We start from the raw sequence: 17774 nt of genomic DNA, 5'->3' as shown, positions 1-17774 counted from the left end.
ATTAATAAAAAACACAAATATTATCAAAACATGTATAACGATTTATTGAGGAGCTAATTCAAGCATTAAATTGTATTTTGTCGTGAAATGCAGGTACCTACCCAAGTATTTCATATCTGTTTCATATCACTACTCTCTAATTTAGATATCAATTATAATTGTAATTGTAATAATATAATTAGTCCTTACAATTCGCCTTAATGCTCATCGTCTTCTCGTGGTTCGACTAGACTACGTATAAACCCGAACGAAGCCTTGTATTTTAATAATATTATTCTTAAAGTGTACTTTTGATTGCCAGTCTTCAATGCTCTGCTATTTTGCCATCTGTTTTTACAAATATTTTTTATTTTTAAACTTTAAAATCGTCCACGAGATTTTTTTATCCAATTTTATTCAACACGCACACATATATTTGTATATAGTTTTAATTAATGTACAGAGAAGCATCTTCCGTCGGCTTTTTAGGTTATCTTCGAACAAAGCCCTTTCTTCTTCAAACAAAGTTAAATTTTCATTAATTATTATCATAAATAACACAAAATAATATTTGAGAATAATTATTTCTTCTTTGAATAATTTTAAATCAATAAGTTCTCGTTAATTTATTGTCAAACAATGATACAATAAGGTAAAAGAGACAAAGTTATGATTTTTTTTTTTTTTTTTTAAGCAATCAAATATTAATATTGTTGAATTTTGTTTGTGGTAATGTCTCAAGTAATGTTTTTACTAATCAATTTCTTTTTTTTAAATGATAATCACTGATATTTATTAATTAATTTTAAATAATTAAATAGATTATCCGGATACACCAATTATTGGCAGGTTAAAAAACTGATTGATCTAATTATTGACATATCTTCACCCCAATTATTGACACCTATACTGCGCATGCGTCGAATCATCTGCTTATTCTTATTTATCGAAACTTATTATTATTAAGTAATCAATTTTATTAAAGTTTATTAATAATAATTTCCATAAATGACTTTTAATTAATTACTTTTAGAAATATAAAAATTAATTTAAAAATAATTTATTTAATCAGGAGAGTTCAAACTCTTACAGTAAATTTTTTAGATAAAAGTAAAAAAAAAAGGCGTCATAGCGCTGTCGAATGGCTGTCAATATGAGATTCAACTTAAAAATTATCAACTAGTTATTGACACCCATTATTTAAATATTGTAAAGCATACAATTAATTTCGATTATTCAATTTTATAAATTTTTCATATATTGTTAATTAAAAAAAAAAAAAAAAAAAAAAAAAAATCATATTATTAGATGAAGAAATTAATTTAAACTCGTAAGCTGGTTTGATGAACTGGTGCTAACTTTATTATTTTTTTTTTTTTTAATAATTAATATTTAATATTTTGAACTGACAGTAATTTTTTTAAATTTTTTAATTAATTAAAATTTAATAAAAATTTATATGATAGTTATTCTTATTACAGATGATTAAATATATTTAAAAATAATTTAGAGTGTCAATATTTAGACCTCTGTCAATAATTGGGGCTTTTACCTGATTTTTCCTTTGAATAATTTTAAATCAACAAGTCTCCGTTAATTTATTGTCAAAAAATGATACAATATAAGAAGCAATCATGTGCTTGAAGGTAAAAGGGCGCATAAATTTTTATAAGCCCTTTTACCTTCAAGCACGCTAAATAATACCATTTATTTCAGTGAAGAAATAACAAAAGAGAGGGCGCTGCTTGAAAATTCTTTCAGTAGGTATAAAACGACAGCTTGAATACTTAATAGGTTATGCTGCCTCGGAAGAAAACTGTAAAAGTGCGCAGCCACATCTACAAGTAATTTATAATTAATCATTACAATTGAGATTGTTTATGAATCAATCAATAATTAATATTAAATAGAAAGAGAAGTCTTGAGGTAAGTACCTCACGGATATTAAAGTGTGAAAGACATTACTTGGCTATTTATAAAATAGCTGGCTAAATAAATCTGTTATTAATTATTAATTATTAATTAATCAGCCATTTACATAAAGATTAAGTGTTAATACAAAATCTAATTGTCCAATCAATAAATTGACACACATAAACTTTTTTAGTACCTAGATACACATTATTTAGTATCATATTATGCGCAATTTATATTTCTTCAATTAATTACTAGCAGCGTAATTTATATTTACCGTAAATATTAACTATTTAAGTAATTTATTTAATTGCAATTATATATCTCGGTGGATTTTTTTTAACCTCACAATTTACAATTGATTATTATTGTTATTATTTACAGTTACAATATAATCAATGGCCTCGGCCTCTATACAAGTGATTACACACTATTTATATTACAACAGGCTTGACAATTTTTTATTGGAATAAGAACTTGCTAATTGGTCTACAGAAATTCGGAAAGTTTGTTGCTTTTATTATTTCTTCTCTATATCTTTGTTTTTCTTTGTTTTTCTTTGTTTCAAACGAAGTGCATTCGCATGACAATGGCAGTGCTGACGAAAGAAAACAATTATATAAGTGTGAATATTTACAAATTTTTAAAATAATTCTACCAGTGCTCCATTTTATTTCTTCTTTTTTAATTATACAATATATGCTTATTCTTTTTTTTTTTTTTTTAGTTTTTTTATTAACTAGTTTAAATGTGATAATATTAAGGCCTCTTAGTTACTAAAACAGGTCATCACACTGTTACTTTTATTTAAATGATTTACTATTTATTTATTTTTAATTGTTTTATTGTTTTTTTTTTTTTTTTTTTTTTTATTTATTTCTTCTATAAGAAAGCGATTTCTTCACTATCTGAGCTTTAATAGTTCAAATGGCCAATTAGTCAAGATCCACGAGACAATTGAAGACATGAGTAGGTTATGTTGCCAGAAAATTATTGTTTGGAATACAAACTTTCTCTCTCAAACAATTTTTTGAGGTTAATTACAATCAGTGCATTTATTTTTTAAAATTGTACTTTATATGTAATTAAAAATTAACCTTAAATTATTTAATATACATTTTTTGACCATTAAAATTTTTTACATATCTTCGTAAATTTAGTTTATTTTTTTTTAACTCGAAAAATTAATTAACCTAAAAATTATAAAAATTTTTTTTTGTTTTAATTCAGAGTTTAAAAATCAAAATTAATTTATTTTTTACATTGTACATAAAATTGTTCTGAAGCTAATCAATATTTAAATTAACCTCAATAATATACTTGTTTATTATAAATTCAATCGTTCTACTGCACATGGGCGGAACTGCGCAGAAGCCTGCGCAGAAGAAGAAAGCATCATTGTTTCAAAGTTTGTTTGCAATAAAAATTTTTATGTACAAAGTAACAAAGTTATAAAAATGTAATAATGATTTCTTCTCTGAATTAAAAAAAAAAATAATTTTAAGTTGGAATTATTAAAATTCTAAATATTTTGCCGCTAAATTATACACAGCTTAAATCCACTCAAGTCTTCAATTTTAATAAAAGGAAGTAAAGTTTATTGGAAGATAATTATAGAGAGTAGGATTAATAATTCAAACAAACAGAATTATTTATTAGAGCATTTTCTAGCTAAATATGATACAAATAAAAATTTTTTTTTATCATCTTCAGTCATATTTAGCGAGATTAATGCACTCAAAGTAGCCACTTTCTATAATCAAGGCGTTTATAATAACTCCGTTAAATTTATTTCTTCTTGAATGAATTATTTAATCACTACAATAATATTATATCCTATAATTTATAATATATATAATTTAAATATCCCACATGGAGATTTAATTAGTCAATGTGATCAAAACAAATCCGAGGATTTTAAATGAGATCTTATGAGAAATGCTTTAATTATCAGATACAGTAATTATCTGAATACGTGACTTATTTACAGATACAAATTGTCATTAATCATTATTAATTATCAATTAATTTTAACGATCCTCGTTTTTAATATATGCAACGAGTTATTTTTTTTTCTTTTTTTTTTCTTCTTTAATTATTACTTAATACAATAATTATAATTATTGTTATTATTTTAAATATTATAGTAATAATAATTATGAATTGTTTACTCGGCAGCATCCGCTGGCTAAATTGGCAGGACAGTCTAAAACACGCTTCAATAAATCGACTGATAATAAAAATCATTAATCATTACAACGCATGTTTGTCATTACTGGCTACGTAAGAAGTATATACAATTGCAATTACTTGCTTCGGGAGCTTCTTCCTTTGAGTTACAGTTTTTTTAAACTAACCATTTAATTTTAATTAATAAATTTGTCTGAGATTTTTACAATATTATTTTACGAAATAATTTTTCTTCTTTAAAGACGCGCAATTTTTTTTTTTTTTTTTTTTTAAAGTCAAGTATATTATGTACAGTGCGATGAATTATTTACAAATGATTGACAAAGCCGTGAATTATTTATCTTCTCAGACAAACTTATTAATTATTACAATTACAATAAAGGAACACATTTTAATTCAAATTATGTTTCATACTTGATTGTTTACTGGCTTGTCAGCAACGTTAGGCCAGGATCTATAAATCTCAAGCCAACTTAACCTAAAATCACACTCGGAACGCATTGTCGAGCGTCTTTTACAATCAGATTAAGACACTCAACATTGAGAACGTATCGCACAAGATCCTATCGCAGAAATTACTTTTAATATTCTTCCCTAAGTGTTTTTTTTATTATTTTTTTTTTTTAATTGCATTAGGAATTGCACGTTCCTAACCTGGAAGCATTTTATCATCAGCTTCCTTGAGCGCATTCTTAAAAGTCAAAATGCAAAATTTTGTTTTTTAGCCTTTTCAAATTTTACCCAACTGCAGACAATTTTTAATTAAGGAGATCCAAGTACACGAAAAGAAGAAGATGACACTGGATATCATCCCAGATTATACTCAGTGATATTTGTGGTGAAAAAAAATTTCAGATAGTAGTTAAAAAAATTCAGATTATACTCATTATAATTGAATTTACAAACTTTCCAAAAGTTTTAAAAATTTGATTTCTTCGCGTGGATCTCCTTAATTGTAAATAAATTTCTGGTAAAATGCAACTTTGTTTTGCGCGAGGCACTAACGCCCTCTGGAAAATTTCTAATATTAATTTATCCAAAATGTCTGCTGCCAGAATCAAATCATACTTATTTTTTTTTTAATTTAATATTTCTTCTTTAATACAAACTAACCTAAAATTTATTTAAAAAATTTGAGGCTAGTTTTATACAATAGAAAAAAAAATGCACACATTTTTTTTTTTTTTTAATGTTAGAGGACTTAAAATAAGTACAACTTTAAATTACAGAGGGCGTTAAATCTGATTTCTAATTATAAACAAAACTTTATCGAATGCGCTCTTAACCTTAATTAATGAAACTAAAATAATTGTAAAGTTGAAAACTCGCCAGCTTTAAATTACGTACGCCTTTAAATTACAATAATAATTATTGTTCAAAAATAATGAAGATAAGAAACCTAAGTTAGTGTAAAAACTGGCCTCGTTGTTACAAATTGTCTACTTAGGAATCGAAAATTAGCTACCCTTTTAATTTTTTAAATTCCCCAGTCTTATGTACTCGTCTCTTCTATTTAAACAGAACCAGGTAAGACTACTAATCTGCTTATGCAATAGTTACAGTAATAATTAATAATATTAATTAATTATAATAATAATAATAATAATAATAATGATAATTATTATTATTGAATCAGCTAATATGAAATAAATCGAAGCTACAAATACTCGGCAGTCTATTGTCTCTCTTGAATCTCCTTCATAAACTGATCATGAACGTATTGCGGCTTCTTCCCGTAATAACTTTGTCTTCTTCAATTTTAGTGCAGCGAAGATGATGAACTCTGGTCACATTGAGTCAAAGGACAATAAGAAGGTCCTTTTAGGCGATTTGTTTCTCCGAGAAAACTCGACTCTAATAAGCCGACAAAATGGCGGTTCTTATTCCCACTGGTGGGGCGACGGCGGCAGTTCAGAAGGGTGCGCCACTGTTGAACTGAAAAAATTTGATTATTTTAGTACTCAATATTTAACAATTTAATTAATTTTAATAGATTGGTGATGTTATAATTATTATTTTATTATTTATAGGCTATGATTATGTTATCATGATTACTCAATAGGATTTTAAGAATCATGCGGTATGCACGTGTTATAGGATAATTGATACAATTGTGGATTAGGTTAACTATGCAGCGTTATGTAATTAAATTAGGTTCATTTGATGTTCATTAAAATAATTATTTTTTAATTAAACATTAATAGGAATTTTTTTTTTAATTTTGAATTAATATTCAAAATTATAAAAAATAATTAAGAATAAGGTAAAAGCCCCAATTATTGACAGAGGTCTAAATATTGACACTCTAAATTATTTTTAAATATATTTAATTATCTGTAATAAGAATAACTATCATATGAATTTTTATTAAATTCTAATTAATTAAAAAATTGAAAAAAATTACTGTCAGTACAAAATATTGAATATTAATTATTAAAAAAAAAAAATAAAGTTAGCGCCAGTTCATCAAACCAGCTTACGAACGTCTATTTTCTTAACAACTTTGATTAGAAAAGCATTTTTTTTAAATGCCGAGTTTAAATTAATTTCTCCATCTAATAATATGATCTTTTTTTTTTTTAATTAACAATATATGAAAAATTTATAAAATTGAATAATCGAAATTAATTGTATGCTTTATAATATTTAAATAATGGGTGTCAATAACTAGTTGATAATTTTCAAGTTGAATCTCATATTGACAGCCATTCGACAGCGCTATGACGCCTTTTTTTTTACTTTTATTTAAAAAATTAACTGTAAGAGTTTGAACTCTTCTGATTAAATAAATTATTTTTAAATTAATTTTTATATTTTTAAAAGTAATTAATTAAAAGTCATTTATGGAAATTATTATTAATAAACTTTAATAAAATTGATTACTTAATAATAATAAGTTTCGATAAATAAGAATAAGCAGATGATTCGACGCATGCGCAGTATAGGTGTCAATAATTGGGGTGAAGATATGTCAATAATTAGATCAATTAGTTTTTTAACCTGCCAATAATTGGTGTATCCGGATAATCTATTTAATTATTTAAAATTAATTAATAAATATCAGTGATTATCATTTAAAAAAAAGAAATTGATTAGTAAAAACATTACTTGAGACATTACCACAAACAAAATTCAACAATATTAATATTTGATTGCTTAAAAAAAATTAAATCATAACTTTGTCTCTTATAGTTTCAATAATTTGGGCTTTTACCTTAATTTGTTGTAAAAAAATAATTAACATAAATAATGAATGATTATGAATAATAAATTGCTGAGAAATTATTTTAACAAACGATAAAGATTGAATGCGACGAGAAGCTTAATGATTCACGCGTGGTGACAGTATCAGACTTTTTTTCATCAATATTAATATTAAAAACTAATATATTTGTTAAATTGTTCATAATCAGACTTCTAACTTATAAATAACAAATATTAATGCAAAAAAATATTGTGAAGAACAAACTTTAATCTTTCCCCCATTTTCAGGCGTGCAATTATAAAATTTGAGGCGGTGGGTTCGATCCCCAGCCTCGAAAATTATTTTTTTTTGCATGAAAATTCATAACTTATAAAATAGATTACAAAATAAAATTATAAACAATTAATCAATAAATATTAATAATTAAAATTAAGAAATACAAAATTCAATCACACTCTTGTAAAAAAAACCCATTTATACGTCATCGACACAGCCCTTGTCCTGATAGAGAAGTCTTTATCTTACAAAGTCCCTGTCGATCGATATCGAGTGAAGCACGCGCTCCAACACACGTATATCCCGACAAGATCCTCTTCCTCGTCCTATCGCCAACATGATCACCAATACATAACATTTTTATATTTTAATATTTCTTCTTCCATTTTTATCTTCATCCTTTTACTTGTTAGATTCCTTTAAACGGTTCTCACACTCTAACAGACTTTTTATCACCCCCAGGTTGTTCTTAGACATAGACAGTTGTTGTAATAACACTGTTTGCCCGTGAGAAACTACTAACATTTGACTGACGACGCGTGTCACCACCACGCGATCTTAACCCTCTATTGTCACCAGTCTCTTTATTATTTATTATCATTATCAATTTCTATCTGCCTGATAAATACAAACTCGTCTTGCTTATTAATTTCAGCTGATACTTTATATTATTCACTACCGAATCGCTGCAGGGTCAGGGGACACTAGACTAAAAAATCAAACAAACAAAGTTAAATGTAACATCTATACTCGTTACAAAAATTTAAAATTTTCTATCCTTTTTTGTATCGATAAATTAATTAAAAATAAATTGTAAAAAAATTTTTTTTTTAATTGATCAATTAATGCCTTTTCTGACACTTTGTTCTGGAACAATATTCTAACCTAAAATCTTGAAACGAGTATATACATGACTTATAATTATGGAACTAGGACCGTGGATTGGAAAGCGATTTAGTTTTAAATAATTTTAGTGATGAATGGTATAAAGGCAAAATAATAAATAATAATTTTAAATAAAGAGAGACCCAATACTTTTATAAATCTAATTAATATATAAAAAATTTTTGTACAAAATAAAATTATAAAAAATAAAAACTACAACAATAAAGGTAAAAGCCGCAATTATTGAAACTATAAGAGACAAAGTTATGATTTTTTTTTTTTTTTTTAAGCAATCAAATATCAATATCGTTAAATTTTGTTTGTGGTAATGTCTCAAGTAATGTTTTTACTAATCAATTTCTTCTTTTGAAATGATAATCACTGATATTTATTAATTAATTTTAAATAATTAAATAGATTATCCGGATACACCAATTATTGGCAGGTTAAAAAACTGATTGATCTAATTATTGACATATCTTCACCCTAATTATTGACACCTATACTGCGCAAGCGTCGAATCATCTGCTTATTCTTATTTATCGAAACTTATTATTATTACGTAATCAATTTTATTAAAGTTTATTAATAATAATTTCCATAAATGACTTTTAATTAATTACTTTTAAAAATATAAAAATTAATTTAAAAATAATTTATTTAATCAGAAGAGTTCAAACTCTTACAGTTAATTTTTTAAATAAAAGTAAAAAAAAAGGCATCATAGCGCTGTCGAATGACTGTCAATATGAAATTCAACTTAAAAATTATCAAATAGTTATTGACACCCATTATTTAAATATTATAAAGCATACAATTAATTTCGATTATTCAATTTTATAAATTTTTCATATATTGTTAATTAAAAAAAAAAAAGATCATATTATTAGATGAAGAAATTAATTTAAACTCGTAAGCCGGTTTGATGAACTGGTGCTAACTTTATTTTTTTTTTAATAATTAATATTTAATATTTTGAACTGACAGTAATTTTTTAAAATTTTTTAATTAATTAGAATTTAATAAAAATTTATATGATAGTTATTCTTATTACAGATAATTAAATATATTTAAAAATAATTTAAGGTGTCAATATTTAGACCCCTGTCAATAATTGGAGCTTTTACCTTATACACATTGGTATAAGTAGAGTATTAAGATCAGTAATCGAGGGTTAATCTTTTTAGATTATTGACTATTGTCAATACTAATTGGATTAACAAAAAAAAAAAGTAAATAATATTTTTTTTTCACGAAAAAAAAAAAAATTGTATTGGGTCTCGTACCTTAAAATGAAAATGAAACAAAAACACAATAAGGTAAGTTTAAGGTTTAAGTACCTCTGCGAGCGAGGTTGTGCCAACTATAGCTGATTTATCTTGTATCGGATCATTTAGTTGAGGAGGAGACGTAAGTAGACGATAGTAGTTGACAACAGCGGTAGATAGCTCATATGGATAGTAGTAGTAGCGCTAGTAGTAGTAGTAGTAGTAGTAGTAGAAGTAATTGTGTATGTACACATATACGCGGCGCACGTAGTTGCTGGCTTGGTGGCTCACTTGCTCTAACTTGAAACGGGCAGTAAACCAAGTAAGACGACAGTAAATCGTGATGTTTTATATTAACAGTAATATTCATATTAATCATATCTATTATCAGGCCACTATCAATAATTATTTTTTTAATGGAATTTTTCCCGACTTGCATACTAATTTCACTCAAGCTTTGTTATTTTTAATTGTTGTTACTGTTGTTTAATCTTTAATAAGACTTGGAGCGGACAGGACGAAGGTAGAGGATTATTTCTTCTCAGATCAACTTTATCAATTTATCTTCTACTTATTTCTCTCTCGCTCTTTCTCTCTATCTTGTAAATTCAATCAACTACAACATTAATGCCAGTGGTTAAAAGTTATTGATTAGTCGTGATAATTACCTTGCGAAATTTTTAAATGCCGCGGACTGCGGGTTTATGCACAGAGGTACACGCGGTGTATCCAATCGCTCCGCGATAAATCGGTACATCTCCTCTGTAAAATAAATTATTATTAGTTTTTGTGATTAAAGATATATTTTAGTGATTAAAAAATTATTATTTTGTAAAAATTAAATTTCTTATAATTTTATCGTATCCAAAATTTAATAAAAAATTTTGAAATCAAACTATTTTTTTTTTTTTTTTTTGACTAAAAAAAAATTTTTTTTGAGCCTTGACCTTAAATTCTGGTTTAAATAAGAGAAATAATTAAATTTCCTACAAAATAATTTTTTTGTATCTTTAAAATATAATCTACAATTTCGTAATTATTAAAAAAAAATTATTAAGTTAAAAATTAAAATATTTTTTTAAATAAAAATTACAATTTTTTCCAATCTAACTCCGACAAAAATTAATTAACAATAAAAATATTTACAGGAAGCAGATTGACATTTAAATATTCAAATCAAATGTGAGGAGAGAAAAAAATCAAACGGAAGTAAAACAAACCTTTGACCTGCTGGACACTAGTGAGCTTACGCTCCCACATGTCGTCAAAAGGATAAGCCGTCGAAGGCTCGAAATCCGGCGTGTATTGTCTCAGGCCTGAGTTGGTGTCATAGCAGCACGTGCACATGCACGAGTGGTATCTCAAGCGGCCGTCCTCGAGATAAGGATGTGCCAGTGCGTTCACGACGGTAATTCTCTTGTCCTAGAATAGCGACAAATAAATTAAAATAATAAACCAATCTAGTTTTTAAAAGTACATCTGCAGGACTTACGGGGTCGAAGACGAGCATCTGACAGAGTAAATGAACGGCTTCGTGAGTGGCATGACTGCCCAGAGTATACAGCGCCGTCAAGGAAGGACGTTTCGGTGGGCATCTCAACATGTGCATCCTAGCACCCTCGCAGGCATATCGCATGTCTTCTATCTTCGGCGTGCCCAACAGTTCCGTTATCATGTCAAGCTAAAAGTAATCAATAATTAGTCGTGAGGATTATTTTTTTTTTTTTTTATTTTTAATTGTCATACCACTAGATCTCTTTCTATTTTTTTTTTTTACAATATTAAAAAAATTCAAGTATCAATTTAAATAATTATTATGATTAATTATTTCTTTAAAATATTATTATTAATTATTTATTTAAGATATTATTATTATTCATTAATCTAAATAAAGCTTATGATTTCTTTTATTGAAGAAGAAATATCTAAAAAAATTTTTTTAGACAGAAAAAATTAATAAAAAATTTTTATATTAAAAAAAAAATTAATAAAAATTTTTTTTTATTGAAAAATTTAGCGCAATTGAAAAAAAAGAATTTTTTTTTTTTTATTCTAATTTAATTAATAAAAAATTTTTAAATCTCTGCTAATTTGAGGATCATTATTAATAAAAATTAAAGTAGCGGACATTTAAAAATTTTTGTAATTTATTTTATTGAAAAATGATTAAAAAAAAAATTTTACATGTAGAAAATTTTTAAAACTATACGTGCAATTTTTAAAAAATATTTTTTTGGTTCTAATTTAATTAAAAAAATTCAAAAATTGTTGAACGTCGGCTAATTTTAGTATCATCATCATTATTTTCAATCATTAAGAATTTACGTACCTGCTCGACAGGATTCTGAGCCTGGAAAAGAATCTGCCGGCACAAAAGCTCGCCGAAGATGCACCCAACGCTCCAGACATCCACAGCAGCAGTGTAATGACGAGCTCCCATAAGAATCTCCGGTGCGCGGTAGTACTGCGTGACAACCTCCTGGGTCATGTATTTGTTCCTGTCTGGCTCCTCGACTCTTGCCAACCCAAAGTCGCATATCTTCAGCACGCAGTTGCTATTTACCAGGAGATTACCTGGCTTTATGTCACGGTGAAGAATCCTGGCCGAGTGGAGATATTTTAATCCTGGAATAAATATGTAAGGTTACTTTTACTCTTTATAAATTTATTAAAATATTATAAATCACAATATTATTACTTTAAAATTTACTGGTAATCTGTAACATAGTAAAAAAAAAGATTCTTATGCAAAGTAAAAATTGATTTTTAAATTTTTCAATTGAAAAAAAAATAGAAATCGAAAAAACACCATTCTGAAATTTTCAGGAGATTTGTAGAAAATGTCAAAGTTTCATATGAAAGAAAGAAAAAAGAAATTAAAACTGTTTATCATCGAGAAATTCCGAGTTTTTTCGGAAAATCTAAAAAAATAACGATGAAGATGGGTTCGAATAATTTTTTTCTATTTTTTCCCAAAAAGAACATAGGAATTTTTTCTGTCCAAAAATAGGGAAAATCCCTGTGCAGAGAATCCAACATCTTCAAAGTTATTTTTTTGGTTCAAAATTTTTTCTCTTGATTCAATTAAATTTTTTTTTTTTTTTTTTTTTTTTTCAGTGTATAAGAATACTCGTTCAATACTCAGACAAGAAAACTGCCATTTATTTTTCAGTAAATAAAAATTAATTTCTTTTCTTATAATTGGCGCTGAAGTTGATGAAGTAGCAGCCAATTCCATTAGCACATTTAATCAATCAGAAAATAATCATCTAAGAAATTTAGTAGCAACATCGAGTTCCCTGCCCCCTGTAGATTGACCTTTCCCCACAGCAAGATAATCCTAAGCCTAACTAACCAAACGCATAAATGAATCTATTGACCATAAATGTATATTGTGATACAATACAAAAGCTTTTGCTGTAACTTGCAATCAAGATTCGCGACAACGCAGCGGTTAATCACTTGATTACATTAAACCAGTGGTAATTAATCTGGATGTTATCCGGGGACACCATGATGGCTAGACGCTCCCATCGATCTGCTATCGTGCAGCGCTCTTTCAATTGTGATTTAAATTTTCACGATAATCAGAACAAATTTGGTAATAATTTTTTAATAACGATTGATAAATTAAAGTTTTGTATAATTTTCAGACTCTGGCTGATATGAGCCCAGTTGGATACGTCGCAATTTCAGGATAGAATTATACGTAATGTAAGGTAATACCTGTGCAGGCAATACAAACGACAAGTTTGGGGTGCAAACTGAATAGGCAGGATTACCACTGCCCTCATCTATGCTAGCTCTGTGTGTGTACAATAAGGGTTCTTATTAGAGAGAGAGGGAGAGAGAGAGAGAGAGAGAACCAGAACTAAACTGGAATAACATGAGAGAGACAGCGAATTATTATATAGAATGTGAGACGGAGAAGCATTAAATAAGAGAGAGAAAATGATGGTTGACTTGGGATAATCTACCGTGAATATCAGGGAACTATTTGAGGACGAAGCTTCTCTAGAAACACGAGCTACAATTTATCGTAAAAAATAACTAATAAAACTATGGATCGATTTTGCGATAAATAGTATTCATATCTCTTGTTTTATTCAGTTATTAATGCTCTTATTTTTAGTTTCAGGGAGCTGTTTTATTGATGGGTTCAATAATTTTAATTGGATTAATCAATTCTGGTGGAACTTCAAGAAAATTTATCAGTTCTTCTTTATAATTTATAGTTAAATTAAATAATTGCATTGTCGGCTGTGATTTAATTTAAGAAAAAAAATTTCTTTTTTTTTTTGGAAATTTATTTTGTTGGAAATTTTAAATTATTTTATTTTTTAAGGCAAGAAAATTGAAAATTTCTTGAATGAAATCAAAGTTTCTTGAGACAAGATAAATTTCTTGAGCCAAGAAAATTTCTTTTTGCTCCAAAATAACTTTTGTTTTCCTTAAAATTTTCTTGGCGCAAGAAATTTGTTTTTTCTGTGCACTCGAGTAAAATATCGAAAATCACTAACTTTAAATATTTTTTATAAAAAAATGAATACTTTTTGTTTATGTTATTTTTCATAGAAAATATTTGTTATATCTTTAATTAATAATTCTCAGTTTTTTTAAATAATCATAAGGAAAGTACGATTGATATTTGATAAAGCGTTAGTTTGAACGTCGGTCAGCAGATACGGAAAAAAATTTATTGTTGATGCAACAGGAAAAAATCTTGTAAAATTAAAAAATTTAGAATACGCGAAAAACAAAAGAAAAATTTTTTTTGAAATTCAAAAATTTATATTTAAAAAAAAAAACAGTTCTAAAAATTTTTAGGATCTTTTAAGATTAGTACAAGGTATTATACAAAAAAAAATTGAGCCAAAATTTTAATAAAAATAGTCATTTTTGACGATTTTTAAAAATTTAAAATTTAACAAATTTGGTATTTTTAAAAAAATTTTTTTTTCAATAGCCTCAAGTGTCCCCTTTTAAAAAAATAAAAGGAGACACTTGGGATTATAATAGCATTCTAAATTTAAAAAAAAATTTTTTTTTTTTGGCAAAACTTCGTTCCAAAAAATTTGAAATAAATTTTCTGAATTTTCTGATCAAGTGTTTGGTAATTGTGAACATCAAACATTTCTTATGATTAAAGATAGAACCAAGATAATGATGGTTGTGATAATAAAAAGTGCATTGACTGGAGGGCTGTCGACCCCCGTGTCCATCCGGTATAGTCGCAGGCGTGTCAGAGGTTTTGCTGGCTCCCTACTGCCACACACACTCTTGTACTTGACGCTCACTCAACACCGAACCGGAAGCAGGGAAAAGTGATGTCAGGAAGAGCGTCAGCCAATGTTGAGGTTGAATACATGGAGGTAATAAGGAGTTTGTAAGGAAGTCTGCTTTCTTATTCCGGCTCGCCGACAAAATGGCTCTTCCGGAGTCGGTAATGTAGTTTTTTTAATTTTTTAAGGTAAATTAAATATTGAAAATACGAAAACTTTATAGGAATACTTTTTTGTAGGAAATTAAATTCTGTATCAGAAAGGTTCCTTTAAATTTTTTGAGATTTTTTATATTTTACCCAGAATTTAAGTTTGAAAGTAAAAAATAAAGTATTGCATAATTGAAATAAAAAAATTGAAATTTTAAAATTAAAATTTTGAGTAATGTTTTAAAAATGCGGAAAATTCATAAGAGAATTTCATTTTAGTTAGAACTGAAGGCCAAAAATCAAAAAAAAAATTTTTTTTGAATACAAAAAAAAAGTTAAAGTTTGAAATTAAAATTCTTGGTTAAATATTGAAGATAAAAAAAATTCAAAACACTTTTTTCTTCACAGAAAGAAAAATTTCTTGACTGGAGAACAAAATTCTTGGCTCAAGAAAATTTTCGGGTGTCTGAAGGAAGACTTTTATCAAAAATTAAATTTTTTGGAGCAAGAGGCTGAATTTTTTCAAAAAAAAAAAAAAACAAGATTTTTTTGACTTGAATAAATTTTCTTGGATCAAGATACGGATTTCTTAAAGCAAGAGAATTAATTTTGTTGGAATAATGGAAAAAAAAAATTTTTTTTCTCTCAAGAAAATAATTAGGAAGAAAAATATTTTTTTGGCTCAAATAAACCTTTTTAAAGTAAAACTATTTAAAAATTTTAGAAATTATTGATATAACGTAGTTGAGTTGCAAGCAAGACTGACTCGTATCACTGATAAGGAGTGATGACTGGTGGTGGTCGGACAAAATTCATTGTCTTTTAGCACGTAAGTAAAAACTCGATAACACAACAATAAAGGTAAACTATAGGTAATATGAATAATTAAATATAATAACGGTGGGTTTAATTTTTAGACGGGTTGAAATAGTCTAATCGGAATAAAACGACCACTCCTTGGTCACGTCTCGGAGTTTTTATTTCAATGATCTTCTTTGGTATTTCAAAGGAGTCACGGTAAAAAGTAGACTAAAAGACAATAAAGAAAGCCAAGAAGATGATGACGATGTCGAAGAAATGCAGCGGGAGAAGAAAAGGTGGAAGAACTTCGACTAGATGAGAATCAATTGAGAGTTGTAAGTTGTAACCTTGCGTAAGAGACAACGAGACCCCGTCAGCTTTGGTCGATACGGTGAGAACTCGACGGGTGAGAAGAGGAGCTCAGCTACAAGCTACAAAAAATAAAACTGGTAAAAATAAAAAGAGCAGTCGCGTGCAGCTCAGCACCAAACCGACACGCGGTTATTGGCCGTGCCGAAAATAAAGTCTCCCTCACGCCCGGACGCTCTTTATTCTTTGTTTATTCCGTACTCTTAAGGATGCCTCTGTTAATATAATTTAAGAGAGAAGAAAAGTGTGAGAAGCGGGGTAAATATTCTATAGAATTTTTTCATTTTTATCGAGAGATAAATTTCTATTTAAATCCAAAAATTTACTTGGAATAAATTTTATATATTTTATGACTTATAAAAAAATTTATTAATTGCTAATAAATTTATTTATTAAATATAATTAATTTTTTTTTTTTTTAAATATATGTAAATTAATTAACTAACAGTAAAAAATATTTATCTAATTTTAATGAATTTTTTTTTTTATTAAAAATTGTTTTAAAATAAATATTTTATTTTATTTCTTCTATTTTTTTTATTTAAAAATTATTAATGATTCTTTAATAGAATTTTAATAAATCATCTAATGTTCAAAAATAATTTTTTTAAGTTAATAAAGCTTATTAAATATTAAAAAATCTTTTTATCAGTTCAATAAGTGACTGATATTATAATTTGATAAATTTTTTAAAGAATAGTATCTTTAATTGAATAGAAGAAGAAATATTTAAAATAAAAATTATCAAAGAAGAAATGATAAGATTGTATAATCTGTCCAAACATTTCTTCATGGTGACTCATGCGAAAAATTAATTAATTTAGAAATTATTACAATAAAATATTTAAATAAATTTATAGAAAAAAAAAAATTTTTGGTTTAAACTTGTCTTGCTTTTTTTTTTTTTTTTTTCATTCTTTTTTGTAATTTAAAAAATAGTTTTGCACAAATTTTTGTAAAAATTAAGTAAATTCTATTTTAAATAACAAATATCAAAATAAAGAATCGAAAAATTTATTTTTGTAAGATAAAACAGGTTTTTAAAAAAAAAATTAAATTTTATAAAAAATTTTGAATTTGAATTTTTCTAATAATAATTTTGATTTTTTATCAATAATTAAAAAATAATGGATTAATTTTTTAATATTGTATATATTTTTAATTGATTTATAAAAATTTTACTCTGATAGAAGGATTTATTAACTATTAATAATATAATTTATTTGAAAACAATTATTTAATTTATTAAATTTTAATAAATATTTATTTTAGAGGAAAAGAAATTTATTAATAGTTAAAAAAATTTTATTAACATTTAATAAATAATTTATTAACTGTTAATAAATATTTATTAAATCATATGATTTTAAAAAATCATTTGTTCAGTTAAAAAAGCTTATTAAATATATGCAAATTCTTCTATCAGTGTGATAATTCATTAAAATAAATATAAAAA

General features: G+C 26.2%; 1 protein-coding gene and 1 long non-coding RNA gene across 4 annotated transcripts in view; one reads left to right on the top strand and one right to left on the bottom strand.

Moving 5' to 3' along the window:
- Nucleotides 1–2178: 2178 nt before the first annotated feature.
- Nucleotides 2179–17774, bottom strand: part of Nmo (serine/threonine-protein kinase nemo) — a 39110-nt gene continuing 23514 nt past the window's right edge. For 2 of the 3 annotated variants that reach the window (XM_074257795.1, XM_074257044.1), the window contains 5 exons: nucleotides 12047–12342; nucleotides 11210–11398; nucleotides 10938–11139; nucleotides 10386–10479; nucleotides 2179–6018 (listed from right to left, as the gene is read on the bottom strand). In XM_074257795.1, coding sequence (XP_074113896.1) covers nucleotides 5964–6018; nucleotides 10386–10479; nucleotides 10938–11139; nucleotides 11210–11398; nucleotides 12047–12342 — 836 coding nt within the window. In that variant the 3' untranslated portion in view covers nucleotides 2179–5963. Of the gene's footprint in view, nucleotides 6019–9789; nucleotides 10018–10385; nucleotides 10480–10937; nucleotides 11140–11209; nucleotides 11399–12046; nucleotides 12343–17774 lie in introns of all 3 variants that reach the window. The other variant, XR_012480928.1, reaches the window with a different exon arrangement.
- On the top strand, nucleotides 14582–16601 carry LOC141525325 (uncharacterized). The gene is made up of 3 exons (XR_012478841.1): nucleotides 14582–15160; nucleotides 15557–15977; nucleotides 16066–16601. It is a non-coding gene; the product is annotated as an uncharacterized LOC141525325 (long non-coding RNA).

The sequence above is a fragment of the Cotesia typhae genome, unplaced genomic scaffold (genome assembly GCF_013202065.1).
Source record: "Cotesia typhae breed Kobodo isofemale line unplaced genomic scaffold, CoteBio_Ctyphae contig_10, whole genome shotgun sequence".
Lineage (NCBI taxonomy): Eukaryota > Metazoa > Arthropoda > Insecta > Hymenoptera > Braconidae > Cotesia > Cotesia typhae.
The sequence above is the reverse complement of the archived record's forward strand: the minus strand, read 5'-3'. Positions and strand labels throughout refer to the sequence as shown.